Source organism: Geotrypetes seraphini, chromosome 1 (assembly GCF_902459505.1).
Source record: "Geotrypetes seraphini chromosome 1, aGeoSer1.1, whole genome shotgun sequence".
Classification (NCBI taxonomy): Eukaryota; Metazoa; Chordata; class Amphibia; order Gymnophiona; family Dermophiidae; genus Geotrypetes; species Geotrypetes seraphini.
Window position 1 is genome coordinate 42851861 of NC_047084.1, and position 17238 is coordinate 42869098.

At 44.1% G+C, this 17238-nt stretch overlaps 1 protein-coding gene across 2 annotated transcripts in view; it reads right to left on the reverse strand.

The window, feature by feature from the left end:
- Nucleotides 1-17238, reverse strand: part of KIF2A (kinesin family member 2A) — a 271896-nt gene that overhangs the window by 126122 nt on the left and 128536 nt on the right. For both annotated transcript variants that reach the window (XM_033930524.1, XM_033930514.1), the window contains exons 10-11: nt 14430-14520; nt 3756-3819 (exon numbers count right to left, since the gene is read on the reverse strand). In XM_033930524.1, coding sequence (XP_033786415.1) covers nt 3756-3819; nt 14430-14520 — 155 coding nt within the window. The remainder of the gene's footprint in view (nt 1-3755; nt 3820-14429; nt 14521-17238) is intronic.

The window sequence follows — 17238 nt, forward strand, 5'->3', positions numbered from 1 at the left end:
TGAAGGAAGGTGGGGGGCGGGACCAAGCATGAGACCCGCCGGGTTTAACACCCCCCCCCCCCCCGAGGTCAGACGGATCCCCACACAGGACCCATCCAAGCACTATCCAGCACAAAAGGAGATCCAGGAGTGCAAAAACAAAGTTCCAACAGTGCTAAGAGAGGAGCCTAGTTAGCCTTACCACCTGCTACTGGAGACTGAGGAAGACTGGATTCATAGAGGGGAAGCTATACTGATATACAAGTTTGATCTCAGTCTCCACCTGCTGGTAGCAGTGAGGTATAATACCCATCCATAAGGAACTATACCGGTCTACCAGGCGATACAGAATACAGTGGTACCTTGGTTTACGAGCATGATCCATTCCAGGAGCATGCTCGTAAACCAAAACGCTCGTTTATCAAAGCAGAGCTCCCCAAAGGATATAATGGAGACTCGGAAAATTCGTTGCTACTGCTGCCAGCAACCGACATAAACATCACAGAACTGGGGCTTTTTCCACAGCCAACCAACCTCACTGGGGCCTTGCATCTTTAACTTCTTTTTCGTTCAGTGCTTACATTCATGCCGGCTTTCTCCTCCTTCATGCCACAGTGCTCGTTTCAAGCTTCAGGCAACAGTTCCCATGTTCCCCCCACGGCCGACCCGGAAGCCCTCACTGTGCCGCGGTGCCTACCTTCATGCCTCAGTGCTCGTTCCAAGCTGTGGGCAACAGTTCCCATGTTCCCCCCATGGCTGACCCGGAAGCCCTCTCTGTGCCACGGTGCCTACCTTCATGCCGCAGTGCTCGTTCCAAGCTGCGAGCAACAATTCCCATGTTCCCCCCACGGCCGACCCGGAAGCCCTCACTGTGCCGCAGTGCCTACCTTCATGCCGCAGTGCTAGTTCCAAGCTGCGGGCAACAGTTCCCAAGTTCCCCCCAGGGCCGACCCGGAAGCCCTCCCTGTGCTGCAGTGCCTACCTTCATGCCGGCTTTCTCCTTCTTGCCGCAGTGCTTGTTCAAAGCGGCGGGCAGCAGTTCCCACATGCCCCCCGCGGCCGACCTGGAAGCCCTCCCTCTGACGTTGCAACGTCAGAGGGAACGACTCAGGGCCAGCCGCAGGAGGCATGCAGGAGCTGTCGCCATGGTCCAGAGTGAACACAGCAAGGAGGAGGGAGCCGGCAAGAAGGCAATCATCCAGGGGTGGCAGACGGAACAAAAGCATTGCCCTCGAGCGGGCCGCACGGGGCAGCAGGTTGGACACCCTAAAAGACAAAACTGAAGTGAAAGAGCATCAGAAAGCGTGCATTGCAAGGTATGGAGAGGGGGATGCGGGATGTTTTACTTTGGGACATTCTCGTATAGCGAGTCAAGCTCGGTTTACGAGTCACAAATTTTACAAATGTTTTGCTCGTCTTGCAAAACACTCGTAAACCGTGGTACTTGTAAACCAAGGTTTGACTGTATTGATTTTAATTTACTTAAGAGAAATATTTGAAAAAAATGAAGATTTAATAACAGCCAGAACCTGTTCTCTCATGAACAATGTTGAATTTAACCAAACACCCAAAATTTTGATTTTTTTTTTTTTTTACCTGGATAATCATAGCATCTACCTTAATTTTTTCTGGCCATTCAGGATCTTCAACTTTACCCACTAATAATAATTCAGCTTTAAAAGATTCAACACCAGGTTTGTTTGTTTTTTACAATGCATCATGCTTATCATATTCTTTACTATAGGTGTTAAATTCAGTTTGAGTACTCTTTCCCTCTCCTGGAACCCAGCATATTTTGTCTATTTTTAAATAGGTTAAGAGTTCAACTGTTAATTCCTCCATCTCTGAGTCTTTCTGCTTAATTTCCAGTTGACATTTTAACCTCGTTTTTCATTTATCTTACTCTCTTGCACTTCTGGATCTCCTTTCCTCTGATACTCTTACCTAATCTCCTCCTTCTACAAAAGTCCTCAATTGTGTTATGATGTTATCACTCACATACTTTTCTTTGATTGTAAAATTAGGGATCTTACATTTGCATCAGTTACTTTTTGCAGATTTTTCAATTGGCATATTCCTCTTTCCTCCAGTATTTGTTGAACACTCTTGTATACTCTCTTGGTTTAAATATTGTGTGTGTAACAAAAGGTGGCAGTACATACTTCCTCTACTTGAAGGAATTCACTTAATTGTAGCCAATTCTTTTAACTTTCATTTTCTGTGACTTTTCTCCTGCTGCAGATGGTCCATGAACAAATCCATTATGGCCTTTACATGTAGTTGGGGGTGTTATTTTCATTTGCAGTTACCTGCACTATCACTATTCCCATCTCTAGCTCTAATGTGTAAGCTACAGGTGGGCATCTTTTTATCCTGAGTGGCATACAAACAGTATGCAATTTTTCCTTTTTATCCAACTATATTTCAATTGGTATTTTGCCTTGCTGAAATCTAATATAGATGTTATAAACAGGGTCACTATGTGAAGATATTGTATTCTCTTCTTCCGTCCCCCCAACAACATGAAGTAACCCACAAGCAGCTGAATTTTATGCTGTACTCTCTTTTGCTACCTTTACAATGAGTGTATCTGTACCAGCAAGAGACTATATTACTGTTGTAAAGCTGGTATGGCAGCATGGATGAAGGACAAGCATGGAGCCCCCACAGAAGCAGTGTGTAGTGCAAGTCAAAAGAAAAGCTTTATTATTGAACCAGCAATCAAAACATAATCCATTCCTGTTGGACTCAAATATGTGCAACTCCCACATTGCGAAAACAAAGAAAAATCCAACGAGTTTGCAGTGAACAAGCAGAATCAAAAACAATTACAGTGGAACCTTGGTTTACGAGCATAATTCGTTCCAGAAGCATGCTCATAAACCAAATTGCTCGTATATCAAAGAGAGTTTCCCCATAGGCAGTAAGGGAAACTCGCTTTGATTCGTTCCACCTCCTCCCCCCCCAGGCTACCGACGCTGCTCCATCACCTCCCTCCCCCCGCTCAAATCGACATTGCCCCCCTCCCCGCAAGAACTGCATCGCACCCCCGTGCTGGAAGCGGCATCTGCCTGCCCGCCCTCCCAAACAAGCTCTTTACTCAATCTGTGCTTGCCGGTGCGAGTGACAGAAAGATCCCGCCTCTTGCCTGGGCTGGGCCTTGAGCACCTGCACATGCTCAAGGCCTTCTGGCTCTCGTTAACTGCACGTATCAGCATCAGTATTAGCTTCTTCTGGCATTTATTTTAAAACAGCATATGAACTCCTATGTTGCCCTAATAGGCTTAAATTGGACACCTTTTTGTATTTCTCAACTAGGTGTCTTATTATAAAATTAAATATCACCTCTCTCTCTTTGGCTGTATATTTCATAAAATGTGGGGCCTGTACTGGACTTATCTGTGGAAAGGGCAGTCTTTCACTCGACTTATCTTTTAAACAGGCTTCCCTCATCAGGCTGCTGCTGGAGTTCTGCCCATAAGAAGTTACTGTAGTTTGACCCTGCATTTTGAATTTTTCCCCTTTTATCTTACTAATGCCATTTCCCCTTTGAGCTTCTGTGATTTTCTTTCTTTCGTTTTGGAGAACAATTTGGTCCCTCACTGCCCCCATTTTTGTTTAGAAACATATACTTTTTCACCAAAAATCTATCTGCAAAGAAAGTAAGTGCAAGTAACCCTGTACACTTTCTACAGAAGATAAATTTCAAAGAGAATTCTCAGACTTAAAGGCAGGATATCAAATGCAAGAAAATATTTATAGGAGGAATTACTAACCTGCTAGTGCATAAATCCCTTTAGAACAATCTTGATTCTTCCCTGAAAAGTCACCACCCATTGTCTACGAATTCAAAATACAAAATTGACATTTTATTTAAATACTATCAAAGATAAAACATGAAATAATTTATTAGATGAAGGTGTACTTATATTTATACAAATGAAAACTAAAAGTTGCTTGTCAATAATTTAAGTTTTCTATGTAAATCAGTCAAATAAGTGGCTGATTATAAAGCTGTCTCAAAGCTCAGAATAAGCTTATTTATGAGCATGCAGAGTTCATAAGCAGCATGACCCCCTTGTGAGCCCTTCAGTTGGTTAGATTTAAATATATTTTAGACTAACCCTCTCTTTTACTAAGGTGTCTTAACCGATTACCTTGTGCTAAATGCTAACATGTCCATAGACTAACATGCATGCATTAGCATTTAGCGCGCCTTAGCAAAAGAGGGCCTACGTGTTTTTTTAAAGAAGATTTTATTGAAATCTCAAAACAAAGCACCCAAAATACAAGTAGATATAACAATGTAGAACACAAAATGCATACTATAGCAAAAAAAGTACACAATATGACTCATACAACAATTGCTAAACCCAACAAAGAGACAGTGTTAACACACACTAACTGACACACCTCAAATAATCATTTTCTAAATAACTCTCCCCCACCCCCTCTCAAAATACCAAATAAAGAACTTAACATGACACCCCCATAGAAAGCAGAAACACAATGCAATAATATACAGAGGCAAGGAAGCTCAGTAAATACGAGACACAAAGGGAAGCTAGCTCCTTTCCCATTTGGGAAGGTACATCTCTGATCAGCAAGCAAGAGTTCCATGTTGCAAATGAACCAAAGTTTAGTAAGCCACTTGGTCAAGGATGGTGGTGATACAATTTTCCAGTGGCTAGCCAATGATAATAGAGTTAAAAATAAAAAAGGGGAAAAAAATCCAACAACTTAGAAGAGGAAGTCAAACTCCAAAATACACCCAAAAATAAATATACTTCCCTTAAACATTGAACATGTCCTTGAATACATATAAAAGGTTTTAAATATAGAATGATTTAAATGTGGAAGGTTTATTTATGCTCAGAGACCTGAAGGTGTGAATAGAGATCAAGCCCCCAAGCACCTCACCACCTTATCATCACAAGGTCTTTCGCATACGACAGCTTGTATATTTAACAAAAATTCAGTGAAGTCAATTGCTGTATTCCTTGCTCAATGGTTCACCGCAGAGATCTCGCACCTCATTAAGGAGAAGAAAAAAGCGTTTCTCTCCTACAAGCGCATGGAGAAACGAGAGGCAAAGGTAGAATATAGGACCAGGTCTACAGCGGTCAAAATGGCAGTTAGGGAGGCAAAACTTCGAGTGGAAGAAATTCTGGCAAAAAAACATTAAAAAGGGGGACAAATCCTTCTTCAGGTATATTAGTGACAGAAAAAGGAACACAGGCGGGATAGTACGCCTTAGAAGACCGGACGGAAGTTACGTGGAAGCAGATTCCGATAAAGCCGAACTACTGAATGAATACTTCTACTCAGTCTTCACCTGTGAGGCACCGGGACACGGTCCACAGTTGAAGGCAACACAAAGCACAGAAGACCCGTTTCAGAATTTTGAGATCACACCAGGTGAAGTTTAGAGTGAACTGGCAAGACTCAAGGTGACAAAGCCATGGGACCAGATAATTTGCACCCAAGAGTGCTCAGAGAATTGAGCGATGTCCTGGCGAAACCGTTGGCTGAGCTATTCAATCTCTCCCTAAGTAAGAGAAAGTTCCCCTGGACTGGAAATAAGCTAATGTCGTTCCTCTGCATAAAAAGGGTTGCAGGGCAGAGGCTGCGAATTATAGACCGGTGAGTCTCACATCAATAGTGTGCAAACTCATGGAAACACTAATTAAAAGCAAATTGGACACGATCTTGAATGAAGGGAATCTTCGGGATCCCAGTCAGCATGGATTCATCAAGGGTAGGTCCTGCCAATCCAATCTCATCAGCTTCTTTGACTGGGTAACAAGAAAGTTGGACTTGGGAGAGTCTTTGGACATCGTGTACCTGGACTTCAGTAAAGCTTTTGACAGTGTCCCACACCGCAGGCTGCTAAGCAAGATGGAATCGATGGGGTTAGGAGAGACACTAACTGCATGGGTCAATGATTGGCTGAGTGGCAGACTTCAGAGGGTGGTGGTTAATGGTACCCTCTCTAAAACATCGGAGGTGACCAGTGGAGTGCCGCAGGGCTCGGTCCTGGGTCCACTCCTTTTCAACATATTCATAGGGGATCTGACTCAAGGGCTTCAAGGTAAAATAACACTATTCGCCGATGACGCCAAACTATGTAATATAGTAAGTGAATGCAGTTTACAGAATTATATGGCGCAGGACCTGCTTACATTGGAAAGTTGGTCCTCAACCTGGCAGCTAGGCTTCAATGCTAAGAAATGTAAGGTCATGCACCTCGGAAGTGGAAATCCATGCAGGACGTACTTCTTGAACGGAGAAACTTTAACTAGGACTTCAGCAGAATGAGATTTAGGAGTAATCATCAGTGCAGACATGAAAACTGCCAATCAAGTGGAGAAGGCTTCATCTAAGGCAAGGCAGATATTGGGTTGTATCAATAGAAGTTTCCTCAGCCGAAAGCCTGAAGTCATATTGCCATTGTACAGGCCCATGTTGAGACCTCATCTGGAGTACTGTGTGCAATTCTGGAGGCCACATTACAGTAAAGATGTGCGCAGAATTGAATTGGTTCAGCGGACGGCCACCAGGATGATCTCAGGGCTCAAGGGTTTCTCGTACGAAGAGAGACTGAACAAATTGCAGCTCTACATCTCGAGGAACGGAGGGAGAGGGGAGACATGATCGAAACATTTAAGTACCTCACGGGACATGTCGAAGTGGAAGATGATATTTTCTTTCTCAAGGGACCCTCGGCCACAAGAGGGCACCCGCTCAAACTCAGGGGCGGAAAATTTCATGGTGACACCAGAAAGTATTTCTTCACAGAGAGAGTGGTTGATCATTGGAGCAAGCTTCCAGTGCAGGTGATCGAGGCAGACAGCGTGCCAGACTTTAAGAATAAATGGGATACCCATGTGGGATCCCTACGAGGGTCAAGATAAGGAAATTGGGTCATTAGAGCATAGACAGGGGGTGGGTAAGCAGAGTGGGCAGACTTGATGGGCTGTAGCCCTTTTCTGCCGTAATCTTCTATGTTTCTAAAGGTGATGCACTTAACAATTTGTTGGTCCCAACTTGCCAAGTTTCAATCACTGCTTCAGGAAACCAATAATTCGGCTCAAAATTATTAAAGAGCAGCATGAGAGGGTTGGATTTCTGAGGAATTCTTCCTTTCAATGCAAAGAGTCACTCCAAAGCACTTCTTAACAGCAAAAGTTTCAGTCACAGAGCAACCAGAGAAACAGAGAATCAATGAGATGGGCAGGACCCTGAGGAAAGACGGATCTGGAAGCTAAATAAATGCCCTGCAGGTGAACACAGAGAGGGAGAATGGATTCAGCTTAGCACTCCAAATCTGCCAGAACCTCCAAGCCTGCAGAAAGGTATCCCACAAGGAAAAGCCTCTATATTTCTGCTCAGTAAAGCAGCTCCAGCAGAAAGCCTCAAGGGGGTCAGATATTTAAACCCTAAGGTTGAGCTTAGCTGGGGAAAGGGGTTTCTATCAGAAGAGGAACTGCAGGATGTTAGAAAACCGATACACCCAGGAAAAAAAAGGGATGGGGGGTTGAGAGCTAGGAGGTGATGAAGAAATGTTGGTAGACATGGAGGAATATGATTTAGTCCCCGGGCATATAGAAGGGCAGATGGATTGTGCCCCGGAGCTAGATGACTTCATGGAAGAGGAGTGCATGTATGATTAAGGAGAAAGTGTGATACTGTTTGGTATAGGAATTTGGATCCTGAATGATTCAGTGATGTAATAGATTGTACAAAAGACACCGGGAAACATGGGTGGGATTCAGGACCAACTGATTTGTCTAGGGAGGCAAGTTTCCACATACGCTGCTTCTGGCTAGTAATTAGAGCAGTGCTATGAGAGTGTCAAAGATAATAATAATAATAACTTTATTCTTCTATATCGCCACAATCTTGCGACTTCTAGGCGGTTTACAATCAAGAGAGCTGGACTTTCAGCGAAATACAATAAGCAGATAATTCAGAGGAAATACAATACAATAATCAAGAGAGCTGGGGGGTGGATGGCAGAATCCCCAAACAGAATTTATATTAAAGGAAAAGGAGAAATCCCTGCAGAAAGAGTACAGGGGGAATAAAGCTGGCAGAGGCGGATGGCTCATCTGTCAGCAGGCCCAAGGTCCCCTGTGCAGAGCTCCCTAGCCCAGAGAAAGAGGGAGTTCTTAAGAGGGCAAGGCTATAAAGCAGATCTTGGAATTTAAGCTTTGGCTGAAGTTATGAGAAGGCATTTAAACCTCCTTGAAGAGTCACGTGATGACGTGAGCCGGCGTGCACGCAGCTCAGCCAGCTCCGGAGCTCGTTCCCTTCATTTACAGTGAAACGGGACGAACGGCGAAATACAAAATTTTAGCGAACTTCGGCGATTATAGTGGTGACTTATATGGACAGATTCCTTATAAAAACTCAGCTAGCCATGTCCACAAAATCGACAAAGAAGGACAAGGAGAGAGGTAAACCTGCGGAGGACAAAATGGCGGACACAGCATGCGGGGTCCTCAGACAATTCACGCCGGAGACGCTGGCGGAATTGAAAAGTATAGTCACCCAGGCATTATCTCCCAGTATGGAGCAACTGTCTGCCCAACTTACGAAACTCGAGGGTATTATGGAAGACCATACAGCGAGGGTGACAGAGCTGGAGGAACGAGTGTCTGCAGTGGAAGATGAGGCCCGCGGTGTAACGACGGACATGGCCCGCATGAAAACACAGTTAGACCAACAACAGGCTAAGTTGGAGGACCTAGAAAATAGGTCCCGTAGGGGGAACTTAAGATTTATGGGGTTCCCAGAGACAATCACAGATTCATCTCTTATAATGTAATGTAATGTAATAACTGTGCTAGAAGCATGGCTAGCTAGTGAAATGCCGATGCCTGCAAACATAGGCCCAGCGCGCTTTGAAAGGGTCCACCGTGTGGGACCCCGACCAGGGAATGATCAAAGGCCAAGGGTAGTGATTGAAAAATTGCACAACTACAGGCACAAAATGGAGATACTTAAAGAATTTCGCCTTAAAAGGGAGTCACTGAATTATGATTCCATACCCATTCGAATTGGACAGGATTACTCTGTTGCTTTGACAGAAAAAAGGAAAGTATTTTACCCTCTGTGCAGGAAGCTGGCTGATCTCAAATACCGATTCCTCTTTCTGTATCCAGCTATACTGAAAATCCAGCTAGAGGGCAAATGGCATGTGTTTGAATCAGATGTATTGGCAGGGGAATTCATAAATAGACTGGGGAATCCAGGATCTTCAACATCTTGACTAATTGAAAGTTCACTAGAATTATGTGTGATATATCACTGTATAACTATGCACTTGCTGTCTCTCCCATACTGATTTTCTATTTTCAGCTTGTTACGTGGGGGGGACGAGTTTCCACGCATCAGAGACGTGCTCCGCCTTCCTGTATCCTAGTGCTACAGGATGGGTCTCTGTATTGGGGGGGAAGTTAGGGAACAGGGGATCAAGGGGAGGGAGGGGGGGGGGTATTTGCAAGGGAGGGAAAGCACACAAATGTTGATTGCTGTGTATCGTTAGATTTATCCTCTTATGTAGTATGTCTAAGAGAATTAAGTACATTTTACGGGTTCTGGAAACAACTTAGCTCTGAGGATCCCCCAGGTGAAGGCTGGGCGCCTGGGGTTCTCCTGGTAAGAATGTTGCGCTATGCATGTTACTCAGGTTGTGATGAGCGGTAGGACGCTTAGAATATTGTCCTGGAATGTAGGGGGAATAACGTCACCTATGAAAAGGACTAAGATCCTTACCAGATTGAAACATCACAAGGCAGATCTTGCTTGCATTCAGGAAACTCGGCTGACTATGACCGAACATGCCAAATTACAACGAGGATGGGTGGGACAGATTTGTTCGGCTTCTTCCCCTAACAAACATGCTGGAGTGGCACTGTTGGTGCGTAGAGGATTTCAAGGGAAGGTGGAACAAATATATGCTGATCCTATGGGTAGATCCCTGCTTTGTAGGGTGACCACATCAGATCAGAAATTTAACCTTCTTATGGTATATGGCCCTAATCAATATGATCATAAATTTTTCCAAGGTCTGGTTAAACTGGGCCAACGCGACCCAACAATATCATTAATACTTCTGGGGGATTTTAATCAGGTCATGGACCCGGTACAGGACCGTACTGGACCGGGCATGAGTCATTCCTCGGCACCACACAAGGGCTTACCTTATTTGTGTGACGCCCTGGACCTGGTGGACCCCTGGAGGTTATTGCACCCTCGAGAGAGAGATTTCACACATCAATCTCGGGCCCACCAATCTTTCTCCAGAATAGATTACATATTAGCATCAACTTCTTTATTTTCCCATGTTGAGACAGCTGAAATTGGTCCTCTTTCTATATCTGACCACTGTCCGATATGGCTGGATCTGTTTACTGGGACATCTCAGAATTTGGGGGGGTGGCGTTTCCCTTCTTATTTAATTGATAATCAAGAATTCAAAACTTATTTAACGGAAAAGTGGGACGAATATCTTCGCTTTAATGATCAACATAGAGACACACCCCTTCTGTTCTGGGAGGCGGCTAAATCCGTCCTTAGGGGAGATATTATATCTTATGTAGTGGCTCACAGAAAAAGGTTGGCACAGGGCATCATACATTTAGAGCGGCAATGCTTACTTCTTAAAAAACGACACCTAGCACATCCGACGCCCCGCTCAAATGAACAATTGACATCAGCACAGATTGCACTGAACGCCTTGATTCACGAACGCACAAAAAAATATCTCTATTTCACACAACACAAATATTATAGATACGGGAACAAACAGGGCAGATTGCTGGCCTCTCTTACTAAATTGAGAAGGCCAGATAGGTATATTTCTTGTTTGCATATGCCGGATGGCACGAAATTGACGAAAACAGGGGAAATATCGGAAAGATTTTTTCGTTATTATAAAAGATTTTACTCCTCGGTGGAGGAGGTTGGGGGACCCGAATCTGTGGATTTTCTGGAGGATGCGGGGATGCCCAAATTGACATCCACTATGCGTGACACATTAAATAGACCAATCCAGGGGAAGGAAATACAGTTAGCAATAAAACAACTAAGAAACAGAACAACCCCGGGCCCTGATGGGTTTACCCCGGAGTTTTACAAGCTTTTACTATCGCAACTTTGTGGACCTTTAGAGGCATATTATCACGCAGCAGACGAGGGGGGAGCATTTCCGGAGGGAGCCAATCATGCATACATTACATTAATTCCAAAACCTGGGAAACGAGAAACGGATATAGAATCATACCGACCTATATCACTACTTAATGTAGACATTAAAATATTAGACAAGGTATTGTCCAATAGGTTGGCGACCCTGCTTCCCCAATTGATCGTCCCAGAACAGGTAGGCTTTGTTAAACAACGCCATTCGGTCCTAAATGTTCGGAGATTATTGACGGCCGTACACAGAGCACAACTAGCGAGACAAGATGGAATATTAGTAAGCCTAGATGCGGCTAAAGCCTTTGATAAGGTCAACTGGAAATACCTATTTTCAGTGCTATCCTATATGGGAATTACTGGTTGGTTTTCAGACATGATTAGGTTATTATACACATCACCCACGGCTAGCATTTTGGTAAACGGGACAAGGACTCCTTCGTTCCCGATAGCACGGGGAACGAGGCAGGGTAGTCCTCTCTCCCCTTTGTTGTTCTTGCTATATTTGGACCCTTTTCTGAGAACACTACAGAAGGATGATAGTTTGATGGGCCTCCCGGAAGGGAACTCTCAATTACGTGTACTGGCGTATGCGGATGACATGCTACTGACATTGGCTGACCCTCAGGCCTCTCTGACCAGAGCTTTAGCGATATTGGATGAATTTAGCCTATATTCAGGAATGGTTCTAAATTTTCAAAAATCCTTGGTACTTCCCTTATCTCGAGATATCCCAAATAGGTGGAGGGGACCATTTCCATTGCAATGGGCAACCACGTCACTGTCATACCTAGGAATACAAATACCTATGGATCTTAATAGTTTATATTCATTGAACGTCCTACCGCTCATCGCTATTACGAGACAGAAATTGTCAATTTGGAGGGACTTTCCAATATCATTAATGGGTAAAATTGCATTATATAATATGGTGATGTTGCCCCAGTGGCTCTATATCTTTCAAATGCTCCCAATCTTGTTGTCCTCTAAACATGAGAAAGAAGTTAGGAAATGCTTAACATCATACTTGTGGAATGGTAAAAAGGCTCGAATTTCCCTGTCTATTTTGATGCTGCCTAAGCAACAGGGAGGACTGGGACTGCATAGCCTCCGAATGTTCTCTCAGGCGTGCCAAATGCGCCACTTGAATGACTGGTTCAGAGGGACGAGCCATTTTTCGGCTACTCCCTCGGAGCTGACATTATGCTACCCATATCACTTCAGCTACTTATTGCACACCTTACGTCTTCCAGGGGGATCGCCACCAGTTGGAAAAATATTATTTCAACCGCTGCGTCAGGTGTGGAGGCGTTTATGTAGACAGTTAAAGATAAACCCAATAGCCACAGTTTACCTGCCTTTTATAGATAACAACGATTTTCAACCTGGGACATCTAGATTTCCTGCATCGGTGTGGAGAACTTCTCATTTACAATATATTTCACAGGTGGTAACAGCACAGGGAACGGTGCCATCATTCACTGTGATGCAGGCTGAATATAACTGGACTTCTAGGGACTGGTTAGCCTACGCACAGATGACATCTTATATTAAATCACTACCATCGGCAGGACTTACAAGTCATAGTCAGGAAGCTATTTCGGAAGCGCTATGCCTGACGGCCCAGACTCATATTCCGTTGAAATTCCATTTACGTTTTTTGCGAGAGAGTTTGGAGCCCATTTCCTATGACAATTATGCGGCCCGTTGGTCAGGGGATATACCATGTGAGGTGACTGGACAGCATATCCAACAGGGTCTTCAAGCAATCTTTAAAGTAACGGGGCAAGTGACCCTTATTGAATTGAATTATAAATTCTACTTACGTCTCTACAGATCACCGGCATACTTGTATCGTGCTAAAATCAGTGCTACAGACACGTGTGCTAAATGTGCTCAACCAGGAGCTTCTTTGGGTCACCAATTTTGGACATGCCCTTTGGTACAGGGCTTCTGGATACAGTTACAACAACATATCACTTCTATGTGGCACCATGGTTATGTTAATTGTCCGGAATTGTTATTTTCAATGGACTCCATTCCCCGGATATCCCCGAAAGGTTTTCGAGGTTTTATGACCCGGACATTCCTTTTGGGAAAGAAAACAATATTACATTGTTGGATTACATCAGATCCGCCGACAGTGTCACTCTGGAGAATCTTGATGCTTCGTCAAGCATCAATGGAACGACTATCCTTGGCTTCCTTGGATACTCCTACAGGACGAACATTTAGTTCTATTTGGGAACCATTCTGGCTTACACTGACTCATAAAGCTCGAAGTAACCTATTGAACCCGTAATAATTGGATTGATAGAGGATGGAATCTTGTTCACTTAGGAGGTTGGGGGGGTGGGGGGGAAGAAGGCAGGGAGGGGGAGGGGGGGGATGATACCTGTTTGAAAATGATGTATACTGTTAACTTTGTTTATTATATAACCCAATAAACATATTTAAACATAAACCTCCTTGAACTGCAAGAGGGCAGTGGTGTCCTGAACTGTTGGGTGATAAAAAAGGGACATTATCTTGCCTATTTTTTGGTGTGGAAAGAAAAGAAGACCCAGAGATTTGGGAGTTTTGATTGTGAAATAAACCTTTGACATTTTGTGAACTTTAAAGCTTCTTGGGGTATTTTCTTTCTCCAGTCAATCAAAAGACACTAACAAAGATTGTTCATGGTGCGGACAGCATTTTGCCTACCTGGCAGGCCGTGCCTGGTCACAATATCCATTAATACCAGGCCTCCATTGCTTGGCAAGAGTTACACTTTGTAACCTGCGCTACCAAGGAATCAACCTTGGGCTGAGCGAACACATTCTCCCACAGTTGAAGTAATTTTTCCCATCAAATAAAGGCTCTAGACAAAGTTCATACACTTTGTGAGTGTTGAAAAGGCTCATTTTCCTGACATGGGCAGAGCATTTGTTGAATCTGAGGGCTTTCTCCTCTCTTTTTAAGAAGGAAAAAAAACCCTGAAGACAACAAGGTACAATAAGAGCAGCAAAAAAAAAAAATCACTCAAAAACACTGGGACAGAGAGGTCAGCAGAGGTGGGGATGGGGGAGAGCAGGGAGACAGTGACTTCAGATCACATTACAGTTTATTCTGAGATCTGAAACTTCTCTCCTTCAATGCCACTGATATCGTCCTCTACTTGTGTGGCCGATTCTTGTTACTTGCTAATAAAGAAAAGTACCCTTTCAAAAAATTCTTCTTGTGAAGGTAATGAATGAGTTACTTACATGAGTTTTCCCACTGCCCGTTTGTCCATATGCAAAACATGTGGCCATTCCTCTTTCAAATATAGTTTCCACTAGAGGCCGAGCTGTAAACCTTTAAACAAAATTAAAAGTAGATCATACTTTTGACAAAATTAAATTTCAAGCCTTTTCTGAATAATGTTGATTAAGTTTTGTGAATTTATAGAGATGACTATTAGAGAATGACACAGTGACTCTTTCCCTCGTGAAATTGAAAGTGACATCAGAAGGAGAAACTCAGCAGGAAGAAGATTCCAGAGCAGCCCTGCATCCGATGTTGCCTCTTCATCCTATGAAGATTTTAAGAGGCTGGTGGTCCCGCCCTGGGAGGCACAAAAGGGCCAATGGGGAAGTCATGGGTTTTTTCTTTTCTTTTAATTTCTTTTTTTTTTTTTAATGGTAGGGAGGGAGGAGGGCTGCTGGACTTGAGATAGGGAGGGGAGGGAGAAGGGCTCCTGGATACACGAGGGGGGCTGCTGGACCAGCTGGAAGGGAAGACAGTTGATGGGTCTGGTCTGGGGACAGGAAGGAGAAAGAAACAGGTGCTGGGCCCATATGGTGGGTAGAGTGGAGCTGAAGAGAAGGGAGAGGTGCCAGACCCACACCTGGGCACTAAAGGGAGGTGATAGAGATGTTGGACCCTTGGGAATGGGGCTAGAGGGAAGGGAGAGAGGTGCAGGAACCCTTGTCAGTGGTCCTTCCATCAGCTTTTCCCTCTATTCCATTCCTCAGGCCTCCATGTTTGTCATGGTTACCACTGACTTTGGGTGTACTACTGTCTTCGAGCAATTTCAATCTGACATCTGAGACCAAGGTGCAGAAGGCTCTTGTTTGGTGCCAACAATTCGATTACTGGACCTTCTCATTAGATCCAGAAGTCTAGAATGGGTCTTCTCCTGTTTCTACTGATAACTATTAAGGTTACCACGAACTGAAGCGTGTCCACTTCTATTGATAGCATTGCTGAGTAGAAGGTTTTCTTGAATGGCTTGCACTGAGTCAAAAAGATTAAAATCTGTTGAAGTCAGACCAAAAGGTACCAAGCTGTCAGGTGCAAAGATTGCAGATTGGGATATAAAAGAGATCGTTGACTCTGTGTGAGCAGAAATGGAAAGATTTGTAAAGGAATTTGTAAAGGATCATGGTAGCTGAATCGAACTTTAGCTTGAGTAATGTCTTGAGAATGAGAGGGACTGGTGGATATGCATAGAGATTGTTCGTCCAATCCAGAAAAAAGGCATCTGCTTCGAGATGAGGAGAGTACTGTCTGAAACAGAATTGAGGCAATTTGTGTTTGTGAGGAAGACGCAAATAGGTCTTTCTGAGGAGTCCCCCATAGTGAGAAGATGTGGTGCAATACTTTGGAATTTAGAGTCCACTCATGTGGTCGAAGAAATCTGCTGAGCTTGTCAGCTAGAGTATTCAGTTTCCCTTGAACATATATGGCTTTCAGAAATACGTTTTGAGCAATTGCCCAGTCCCAAATGTGCTCGGCCTTTTGACATAGAGGGAGAGAGCCTGATCTTCCCTATTAATTGATGCAGTACATCGCTACTTGATTGTCCGTTCAAACAAACAAGGATGACTTGGTTGGAAAGACTCTCCTGTAAGGTTTTTAGAGCATATCTAATTGCTCGCAGCTCTAACAGATTGATGTGGAATGACTTCTCTTGAGCAGACCATTGACCTTGTGTCCCGAGATCGTCCAGGTGAGCCCAAGCATACATGGATGTGTCTGTGGTGAGCACTCTCTGATGTGGGGTGAACTGAAACAGGAGACTCCTGGAAAGATTTTATAGATACATCCACCACTGAAGGGACTGAAGAAGAGATGAGGTGACTGTGTTACTTCAGGATATGGGATCGGGATCTTGAGACCACTGAGATGCTAGGGTCCACTGAGCTGAACGGAGATGAAGTTGTGCGAAGAGGGTAACAAGAACACTGAATGCCATGTGACTTATGAATCGCATCATCTGTTTTGCTGAGATGGTTTGTAGAGTGGAGACTTGATTACAAAGATGAAACAAAGTGTCTCTCTTTGTTGAGGTAGAAACACCTGTAGATGAATTGCAATAGTTGAGAGGGTTGAAGCTGCGACTTTGGGAAGTTGACTTCGAACCCTAAAAGCTGAAGAAAAGTTATCGTCAACTGTGTTGCCGAGTGTACTGCTTGAGGAGATGTAGCTTTTATCAGATAATCTTCCAGATATGGAAACACGAGAGTACATAAGGTTGCTGCCATGACCACTAGGCACTTGGTGAATACTCTTGGAGAAGAAACTAGGCTGAATGGTACTGGAAGTGTTGATGGTGTTGCCATGAACACTAGGCATAAGAACATAAGAAACGCCTTCACCGGATCAGACCCTAGGTCCATCTAGTCCGGCGACCCGCACACGCGGAGGCCAAGCCAGGTGCTCTCTGATGAAGACCTTGATTACCCGTATCCCTCAATGTGATTTGCAAGAAGGTGTGCATCCAACTTGCGCTTGAATCCCAGAATGGTAGTCTCCGTCACAACCTCCTCCAGTAGAGCATTCCAAGTGTCCACCACTCGCTGTGCGAAACAGAACTTCCTGACATTTGTCCTGAGCCTGCTGCCCCTCAGCTTCAGTCCATGACCTCTTGTCCGTGTCACATTTGACAATGTGAATAACGATGTTTCTTTCTCTATTTGTCGAATCCTTTTAGTATTTTAAAAGTCTCTATCATATCCCCTCGCAGTCTCCTCTTTTCGAGGGTGAACAGTCCTAGTTTTACGAGGCGTTCTTTGAAGCTCAAATTTTCCA